The sequence below is a fragment of the Stegodyphus dumicola genome, chromosome 3 (assembly GCF_044657685.1).
Source record: "Stegodyphus dumicola isolate Sdum_Otavi_A_Nest chromosome 3, ASM4465768v1".
Lineage (NCBI taxonomy): Eukaryota > Metazoa > Arthropoda > Arachnida > Araneae > Eresidae > Stegodyphus > Stegodyphus dumicola.
The window spans coordinates 191,840,178-191,851,248 of record NC_140770.1 but is presented as its reverse complement, the minus strand read 5'-3'; the positions used below and the strand labels follow the sequence as shown (position 1 = coordinate 191,851,248).

The 11,071-nt window shown below is 29.8% G+C and overlaps 1 protein-coding gene across 2 annotated transcripts in view; it reads right to left on the bottom strand.

Moving 5' to 3' along the window:
* Positions 1-963: 963 nt before the first annotated feature.
* LOC118192760 (zinc finger protein 830-like) overlaps positions 964-11,071 on the bottom strand; it is a 70,389-nt gene continuing 60,281 nt past the window's right edge. For both annotated transcript variants that reach the window (XM_035363772.2, XM_035363773.2), the window contains exon 10: positions 964-1,208. In XM_035363772.2, coding sequence (XP_035219663.1) covers positions 1,046-1,208 — 163 coding nt within the window. In that variant the 3' untranslated portion in view covers positions 964-1,045. The remainder of the gene's footprint in view (positions 1,209-11,071) is intronic.

Sequence of the window (11,071 nt, the reverse complement as noted above, 5' to 3'; positions counted from 1 at the left end):
ATTTTTGAGAATTTATTAAATACTATCAGTCAACAATGTCTGCTAATATTAAAAATAACAATGATTATTTGATGACTGAGTTGAATGGGGAAATCATGATTGCCACCTAAGACAATATTCTCAAACAGTTAATTTAATATGTTATTTCAATGAAAATTTTGAAATATTGTTTAATATGCTGTTTAAACATAACAAAATTTAATATGTTGACTGCCATGAGGCACATGCACATTTTAACCCCAGACTGCTAATACTTGTGCATTGTTTATTTACAATATGTTATTTACAAATTATTTACAAATGCACAAAACTATCATTGCAGTACAGATACTATTATACATGACAGAAAAGAGTTTAATTTCAAATAATTTATATGTGCATAAATGCAATAATTATTTCCCATAAAAAGAAAAGTATCCAAAAAAGAAGTTAGAAGAATACACAAATGTGAATGATTCAGAACAAAAAGTTTTTCTATCAGACAAGTCAGATATTAATAGAAATTATATCCATGCTTTAGTTTATTCTTATAGAATAATAAATAATAAGGCTAAAGAAGTTTTTGTGAAAAATGTTGATTTTGTATTATTTTATGAATAAATCTTTTTTTTTTTTTTTTAATTTCTTTCTACTAATACATATTTACTGTTCATACACTAGGCACCCACTTCATATAATTAACATGTATTTGCTTGCTTGTATGATTTAATAGGTAGTATGAGAATATTCATAGCTGGAAATATAAATTAAATGGACAAATATGTGTACACTTGTCATGGATGCCCAGGGCCAAAATGCTGCCATTAGTTATCTGGCAGGTAATAAACACATTAACAAATTTTAGTGTTTTTTCATCCTCCAGATAGTTTACATAAATTAATAAAGTTTCATTTACATTTAGCCTACAGAAAATGGTCAATACTACTCACCTAAACAAAAAATGGTCAATTTTCTATTTAAATATTTTTATAAACATTTTTTTTTTTTAATTTTTATTTAAAAAATATATACAAAATTTTACAATAGCAGCTTGGTAAAAATATTGTCACATTTTTTTAATACTCTTAGACCTCCAATCTAGTAAATCATCCTCCTCAAGATCTTCATCAGTACTTCCTGATATGTCTCCATCTCCTTCTTTCACTGGAGCCTTCATTTTAACTTCTTCAGCAAGGGTCTCTAAATTGTTTACTCTTTTCCATTGCTGTCTGGAAATATAAAATTATTCCCAAATAAATCTTTAACAATTCAAATACCATTTAAATCATATATATTTATAAAAGCAGATTCAAATTTAATTAACAATTTTCATTATTTTCAGGCTTGTTTTAAGGAAGAAAATGATAGTATGAAATTCATAATTTAGAATCTCGAAAAAGTTTTATAGATAACACTTTTAAGATAAAGAGCATAAATAGAATCTAAAAACCTACTAATTTCTTAAAAGATCTAGAATCAGTAAAGCATACAATTTACAATAAAGAAAAGGGGGGAACTGTGATTATCAATCTCTTCTATTGAATACACACAGTTAAGGCATTTGTTGGGCTGAAGAAAAACTGTAAATTACTGTAAAAAAAGTACCCTAAGTAAATAATGATAAATGTGCAAAACAGATGTGTTAACATTTAATCAAATTTGAACTGAAATTAGAGAACACAAATCAATGAATCATGTAAATTAAAAGCTCATACATCTAGTTTTAACTGTAAAATTATACTTAGCTTTTTATTGTTATTTATACATGTTGTCTATTATTTATATGCCTTTTAACTAATAAATAATATACAACATATTATAAATTACTATCATAATACATGCATAGGTTATCATGCTTTAAAAATGCAGTCAAAAACAAGTCATCATTTACATTTACTGAAATAAGTATTACACTAATTCTGATTTCTCTTTGGCAAAAGAAGTTACACCGAAAAATTTAATTCACCTAAGTAAAATGTAACCAAAATAATAATAATAATAATAATAATAATAATAATAATACAGATTCAAATCTTATTTAAGATAATAAATATCTTAAGGTCACTGTGAAGTTACTTTGAATGCAGAAACAAACACGATTCTTGCCCTTTTAATTTGAAGTCATTTTCATCTAGACTAAAACATACTAAACTAAAATTATTTCAAACTAAAAAGAAAAACAAACTTGTTCGTCTACCCATTTAAAATAACTTCACAATGATCTTCAAACATTTATTATCTCAGATAAGAACTTCAGTACAAAGATTCAGTACCTTCTGATTTTCTAATCATAGAAGCAATTATACTAATTGCATTGAGCTGCTAAAGATCTCCAATATGGTTGGCACTGAACTTTCATTCACAGAATGTAAGGGCTTTTTCCTTATCAAAACATATCCTTAAAGGTTTCAAAAAATTCATCTATGACAAAAACTACTTATAATATGATTCTGATGTAAAATATATTGTTTACATATATATTCTTGAAACCCAATTTTTGCATTGTTCCACTTTTCATTAGAATCTGTTACCATTCAGAAAAACATAGGATATTATTCTTTCATTTTTACTGTGTTATTAATTAGCAAACTAAACTATTTAAAAGCAATAGATGCAGTTCTTAAGAATATTAATTTTTTACATTTTAATCTAATTTAAATAAAAATGCATTAATTCATGTTATACCTAATTAAAAATATTCAATATTTATATAGAATAACATTCTATATTTTATTGCATATTTATTTATTCCTAAATGCATACTCATCTAATGTCCTATAAAATATTTTGCTATTCCAACTGGACCATCTCTATCAATAATCTCTATTGATAAACTGCATTAAAGAAATTTTTTGGGTGATCAATAAAATTTGAACCTTTTCAGGTTTTTTGTTTCGTTCTTGTAGTTGATTTTAATGCTTTTTGGCTAACTGTACATTGCTGGTCATTAAAATTGCAACAACAGGAAGAAATGATCTGAAGAATGTCAAAATCACACGAAAGCAAGAAGAGGTTGGGACATGCAAATGATTAGTATTTCAGCGCATTTAGATGACACAGGAGGGAGAAACAACATCTGAAGCACTGCATAAAAAAAAAAAAAAAAAAAAAAAAAAGTTGTATAGTGGATTTCTCACTTGGGAACCGCTTTGCAAGATCAGAGCTTGCTCAGAATATCGTGTTATAGCTCAAATAAGATGAAGAAATGTTTACCAGCAAGTGTCGGAATTTGAGAGGCAGGTTTGTTGCTTATCAAGAGCATGGATTATTGTTCTGTGATGTTGTCCATCACACTGGTCGACATTCAAGCCTTGTCATGAACATGAAAATCAGTGGGTTGCAGAGGGTCATACTAAACAGCGTGCAGGATCTCAATGCCCTCCCATAACTAACGTCCAAGATAACAGACATACTGTGAGGTCAGGCCAACAACATCACGGACCATTAGTCATTAAATGGGCATGTTTCCATTCGTATGGTGCATGACGTTTGCAGCAGCATGGAATATCAGCACGGCAACCATTACTTTGGCTTCCCTTGACAATGTAGCATAGAGAGAGACAGCGACTCTGATGTGCAGAAAGACAAAGCTGGATACAGGAGTGGCACAATGTTGTCTTTCCAGATGAGTCCCGATTCTGTGTGCAGTATTTTGATGGCCGTATACATGTCTGGAGGCTCTGAGGAGATCATGTGTAAGCTGCCTGCATTCAGTATCAGCATAGAGGCCTTATACCTGGTGTGATGGTTTAGTCAGCTACTGGGTACACGACACGCATATCTCTAGTTTGGATCAATGGCAATTTAAATGCAGGTTGGTACATTTCTGATATCTTATGTCCAGTGGTTGTGCCTGATCTTTGAGGCCTACCAAACACCATATCCCAACAAGATAATTCAAGACTACACGATGCACATCCTGTTCTGACTTTCCTTGATACACAAGGTATTCGATTGCAGCCCTGTCCTGCATGGTCTCCAGATCTGTCACCCATTGAAAACATTTGGTCATGGGTTGCCGAGAGACTGGCCTGCCACCCCTCTTCAGCTAATATGGTTGATGAAGTGCAGCAAAGACTTGAAGTAGCATGGAATAAGTTGCCCATTTCTGTCATACAAACCCAGTTTGTCTCCATGCCTAACTGCGTAAAGGCTATTTTAGCTGCCAGAAGTGCCAGCTGTTTCTACTAATTTTGCACCCCTGGTAAACACCAAACTGCTTAAAAATTTAATCATTTTGTCCTCATGTCATACTGTTTACATATAATAACTATCTTTTTTGTATTTGCTTTCCTTCATGGTGTTGCAATTTTTATGACCATCAGTGTATTTTGTAATTTTCTTTCATTTTTGTACTGATAAACTCTTCAGTACGGAGGTAAAGTCTTTATTTACTAAGTACTTTTAAGTACAATGACGATGTAATTAATGTACCCTTTATTGATGTTAAACAAAATTAAATACAAACATTTACTTATTTTACATCGGTTGAGTTCTCATAAATAATTCTACAAATGTCTACAGTAGATTAAGACAATATAGATGAAGTAATACTTAATAAGGAAAATTATGCTGAAGAGTTCTAGCAGTGGGGAGTTTGAAATTACACAATTTAGGTTTCATTAACCCTCTGAACTGCATGGCCAGCTTTATCCAGTCATGAGATTTTGTATCACTTGGTATATATTAGCTTATAATTAACAATATTTTGCTTTCTTACTTTCTTTTAAATATAAATGTCATCTTAATAAATATAAGTTTATGAATATAGAGTTAGTAAATATACAAATTTTGCTAATAAAGGCTCTTTAAATCATGACAAGTCTTTATGACAGATCCAAAAACTCGAGCCGTTTAGAGGGTTAATACAGTAAATTTCATTCGTTCCTAGGAACAAACTTCCTTAGCAAAGGCTAAAAATGAAAACTTGGTAGATTTGATGCTTTACCAGTTCAGAAATTGCAGTCTTAACTAGTTAAGAGTAACCATAGGTTAGTAAATCATAATGATTTGTCATGCAAAATTAAAAAGCTGATCAAATACGTGAGTTTACAAGATTACTATACTTTTTTGTCCATCATATCCTTAAACATGAAAGACATGAAACTACTAGTGAAATGTTTCAAATTAGGAAAAAAAGCCAACTGAGAGTTACAGGTTTTAAATAAAACTGTTGATTTCAAGAATGATCTGACACAGGTCCCTCTTCTTGCTTCTAACAGGTGGCTGAAGAAAAAAACTAAATACATTGTTTTCCTTCCCTCAGCAAACATTTTCTGCTCTTGCAGAAAAAGAGCTATTGTCAGACTGCACTTGAAATTAATAGATTTATTGAAAAACTGATTCATTACATATTTGGTTGTTTGTTCTTTCCACTCTTTAAAAAACTTACCCTTGAAATCATTGCCACATTTTTTTATGATAACTTACTTATTTTCATTAACAGAAAATAAGCAGATTGATTTGCAAACAAGAGTTCAGAGTTCATTTTCTTTATCACAACATAGAAAAAAATTTTATTGAATTACTTTCAATTCTACAGATGAAAGGAATATGTAAATAGCCCAATAAGCAAAAAATTCAAATTAACATATTATTCATAACAGAATCTTGAAACATTCCATTTTTCAAATCTCTTAAAAAATATATTAACACTTTTTAGATTTATTTCAAACAAACTACATCAATTTAAAAAAAAAAAAAAAAATTAAGCTTACAGCAGTAAAATAAACTTATTTGTACATCAAACATTTTTCTTCTATTCTAATATTTCACAATCAGGTGGCAATGTAAACAAAGGTAGTTCCAGTTTGCATAGTCTGGCACTTTGTAACATTTTGATTTGCATCTTCTTGGAAAACAGTCTAGTGAATCATTTTAAGTAAATTAAAAGCATCTGTCAGAAAAAGTATTAATTCTTTAATGCTGTGAGTCTTTTATACTATTTTTAAACTGTTTTTTACATTATGACTTGTTACATTCTTCTAACAGATCTTTCTTTAAAGTCTTCTATATAAACCTTTAAACTATTTTGAATATTGTCATCAAGATCCATATGTCAATCCAACAATCACTTTAACCCTTTGAGGGTTATGAGCGAGTTCAGCTCACAATCAAATCGTGCTTCATAATGCGTACAAACGAGTTCCGCTCAGGAGCAGGATTTCGACCGAAACAGTTAGAAGCAAGCACTACTCGCGTAGTGAAATTTTTCCCCAATGTGCACTGATGAGCTGAGCTCATTTGCCATTATTATTCTGCATTGATTATGTTATATAGGAATCCTACTCAAGAAATTTAGTTTGTTTTACTGTCTACAGATGGCAGTACGGGTTCCATGAATTTCTTTTCATAATGAAGGGGGGGATTTTTTTTAACCTTGTTCTTTTTATGCGTACTTTGGCACATTTTTTAGAGTGTTTGTAAAGTAAAATGGCTCAAAAGCGAAAGTTAGATAATTATGATTGTGATACAGAAAGCTTATCAAGTTTTGAGTCTGATGAAGACTTTTCACAGTATATCAAACTCAGAAGACGATTCAAGTGATGAGGAAGATTTTTCGAGTGTTCGACAGTGGTGTAAAATTGATTCAAGTTCTCATGCTCCTAGCCGATTTAGTTTTACTGGTAAGATGGGCATAAAAGCTTGCGTGATAAATATTTCTGATCCACTAGAGTACTTCAAGCTGTTTTTAGGCAATTACTGTATTTAAATGCTTCATAAAGTTTTACATTAGTTGTATTTATTTAGTCCTTTCAATTTAATATTTGTCTTATATTTATAATTAACTATTATTATTTATATAATTGATTATAATCATTTATAATTTACTATTTAATAATTATCATTTATTAATTATTTTAAAGTACGTAAAAACTCCTATTTGTGTACTACAAATATTGTAAGAAATTTTTAAAATGCATGAGGCAAGCTATCTACGGCATCGCCAGAGCAGGAAGATTGGTGGGGAAAACAGCTGCCACTTTCGACTACTGTTTACTAGTAATACTGCGCGAATTAAGTAAACGAAAACTGCTCATTTCCCTAACCGTCAAAGAGTTAAAGAAAAGAAAATTGTGTGATAAATTTATGCACTACATTTGTCCAAAAGATGTACATTTGTTCAATGAAGAGCCTCTTGCATGAGTATAATTCAAACACTGGTAATTTAAAAAAAAAAAAAAGACATTTCAACACTTTAATTAAAGCAAATGCAAGTGCAAGTTAATATTTATGGACAACAAAGGTGGCTTGATGCACCACCTTTTCTCGTGCATTGCAATGTATAAATTGCAAATTATATTTTCTCATTTATATATACAATCTCTCTTTCTAATCACAGTATTGTTCTTATAATTATTATGAGTGATACAAAATATACTTTTACTAAATTAATATCATATGATTTATCTGAAAAATGTTTGGAAGAAAAACTCAGAATATAATTAATCCATCTGTTTGTCTGTTCAAAAGCATATTTCAAAAGTCCTGAGCACATATTTGAGCGTACTGTGAATTACGATATTATAGATTTAAGGCATACAGTATGCAAATGCTACACAGAAGTTAAAATGGATAATTAACTGCTATTACTAGAATGTAGCTTTTAAGGAAAAAATTTTTATGACTAAAATCAAATATAATTATGGCCGAGTCAAATTGTAGATGTTTCTTAGTTTAATAGAATGGGAAAGGAATGGGAAAAATTAAATGAAAAAAAATCCAACAAGATGAAAGTGTATTTGATGAATTGACATTAAACTTTATTTTGGTTGATTTAAAATGTATGAATGAATAATTCTGTAGACCCCATTCCTGAGTTTTTCATGTGCATGTACTAAATCTAAAAGTGATGAATTTAGTAAAAAAAAAAAATTTGTGAAAAAATGCATTTTTCCTTTGTCAATAAATAAAATTTAAAGAATAGCTCTTCAGTTTTTTCCCAAAAAAACATTTTATGATATTTTAGTTTAGGAGACACAAATATTAAATAACACTATTTTACTGAAAACATTTACTTTCATGAGTTAAAAACATGGACCTTATAAGAGATAGACTAACCCAGTGAGCGGGGCACGTGTCACCGACGTGTCCGCAAGAGAGAGTAGGGAAGATCTGGTTTACTTTAACACTGAAACTTATGGCGTTTGTATCACATAACTGTTTTTAATTATTAAATGTGATACATTGTACAGTGATGAGATTATGAAAGTCACAGTTTTTTCCCAAATAGGATTTAATAAATCCCATTAAAGCACCTTTTACTGCATTTCGTCCATTTTTTTCACGTGTAATTCTTGTACAAACATCTGTACTTTGGTAAAACGTTAAACACTGTAAGCACAAAATTTATGAACTTAATTTTGCGTAAAAATAAAGTAAAATTAAATAATATTGATAGCACGTGATGTTTTTAAATAAATAAGGTAAAATTAAACAAGATCTGATATTTTTTTTTTTAATTTAATGAACATTTTCAGGCAGTGATTTTCAAAACTATAATAACATTACAAAATGATCATTTATTTGATCATATCATCATTAAATTATTAACATTAAAGTGGATTATTTATTTTAGTAATTTATAAAATTTGGAGCATAAAATTTTCTGAGTGTAATGAAGGATACGCCCAAAATAAACCTTTTTTTTTAGCGTTTTGTGTGTTACCTGTTGAATATCATGTTCTTCATCTGCAAACCACATACATTTGAAAACAGCATATCTTTAGAATTTCTGCACTGGAAATAAAAATATTTATTTTCCGTACAGCGTTATCACTGCTCGCTTTGAACTCGTTGATTTTGTTAATAAAAAATTCGTTAAAGTTTTACAAAACATGAAATAGATTAAAACAATTTTGAAATTCGACCGTCCAGATGCCCATGTTCGGGTGGAGGATTACATTATTCAAAATTTGATGGCTCTAGATTCCGTCGTTTTTGTCACAGTGTGAGAAACATACATGTATTCATGCAGAATCTTCATTATTTAATTTCTTTAAATATAATACAGGGTGGTAATGTTTGGTAACAACAACTTGCAAGGAGACACCGACATTTATAGTGAAACAGTGCAAAATGCCGCTTCAAGCTAATAAATTAAATTAACAGTAAATTAAAAAAATCTTATGCAGAACTAAAAATAAATTTAAAAAATAATCACTGTAAAATACAAGCAAAATTAATTATTACGGTTAAATACAATTTTAACATTAGAATTAAATGTATAAAAATTAAGGAGTCAAAAATGTTTATCACTATGATTGATTATGAAATATAATTGAAATAAAACTCCTTTATAGAAATTGTGCTTTAGTACTCTTCTATAATTTTAAAAGAGCAGCACAATTTAGAATTTTAAACAAAACTTTAAAAAATTTGTTTTTAAACATTTTACTATTTTTTACTCATTTATGCTAATAAAAAGCATAAAAATTGCAAGAGAAAATTGCTTTTTTGAAATTTTCTATTAGTTCAGATTTAAAATATTATTTTCTAAAAGAATAGTTACAAATTTCCTTACAGCATAGGAAAAGCTAAAAAAATATCCAGCCCTGAAAGCAAGCAATAGCTTTATAATTATTTGCAATGCTAATTATGCTTGATAAATATGCTAATTTTTTTAAATCAATCTCAGTTTCAAAAATAAAAATATGGAGAAATTCTAATTTGTGAAATGAGGCAATACAACCAGCTTTTTCTTGACAATCATACACGCTGCAATAGGCAACCACTGTTAAATTTCTGCAAGTCGCCCCTACCCCTCCGGATGTGATCAAGGTGACAGCTGAGAACGCGTTAGACAATGGAGAAAACTGATTTGGGTTGGTTTATTTCTTATAAGGTCCATGGTAAAAAATAGTTGCAGAAAGTAAGTTCTATTTATTTTTATTACTACAGTCAAAAGTCGTTAATCCGGACTCGTCGGGACTTCGGCGATTCCGGATTATCGATTTTTCCGGATTATAGATCATCAGTTTAAATCTCGTAAGATGGCATGCAGAAATTCTAAAATTAAAAATGTGAAACCGTAATTTATGAAATAAAGAACAATTGTGATCTAAAGGGTATCAAAATTTGGAAAAAGAAAAAGCTTAATATTTATTTGTTTACTTTATTAAACATTTCTTTCAATGTAAGTTGTTTAAGTTTTGCTTCGTTTCATGTGATAATACTTTCTATTTAATTCTATTAAACAGACATAATTTCTTGTTCAGTTACAAAGCTCCGCCGTTCAAGTCCTATAATTGCTGTGTCAAGAACACCGACTAATTTGTCAATAAAAATTTTTTTGTTTTCAATAACCTCTGTCACTTTTCTTCGCTATCGGAAGCGAATTATAATGACGAGGAACTTGTTTTAAATCATATCAAAGACGGAGCATATCGAGATGAAATACTACGTTTGGTAAGGAATTATAAGCCAAATAAAATAAAAACATCTGCGCTGAAGATAAGGATAGTGCTGACAAATCAACTTCCAATTCATTAGGCGCCCGCCGCCGAGCAACGTGAAATTGATAAACAGATTTCGGATTTCAAAACATACTTTCGCTTTAGATCCTTTATATACTAACAAATATATATCGGAAATTCTATTTGATATAATCGAAAGTTTAAGCTTACTTTTATAAAATTGCTCTTACAGTCTGCAAAAAATAATAAGCCGGAAGCATTTCGAAAATTAAGGAACAACGCAATCATCAACATTAACTGAAATAGATAATTAGATAATTTTAGCTTATACGTCCATTATACATAAAATGCGCACGCGAAAACGCATTCTGCACTTGCGCACACTCATATGCGCAGTCGTAAAAGGTCTTACGCGCACGTGTGAACGCCTCTGCGCATGTGTCAACGTGGCGCATGCGCAGAAAGTTTTTAGTTTTGATGTCCGGATTACAGATCATTCCGAATTATGGGTGTCCGAATTAACGACTTTTGACTGTATAACTTATCTTCAAATTCAAATTTGACAAAATATGTTAATTCATGTCTTGAAAAAATGGTGATGTTTTCATGTTCACATGTTGTGCAGCAAATATACAAAAACAAAATAAATATATAAATAAATTCAAATTAAAAATATG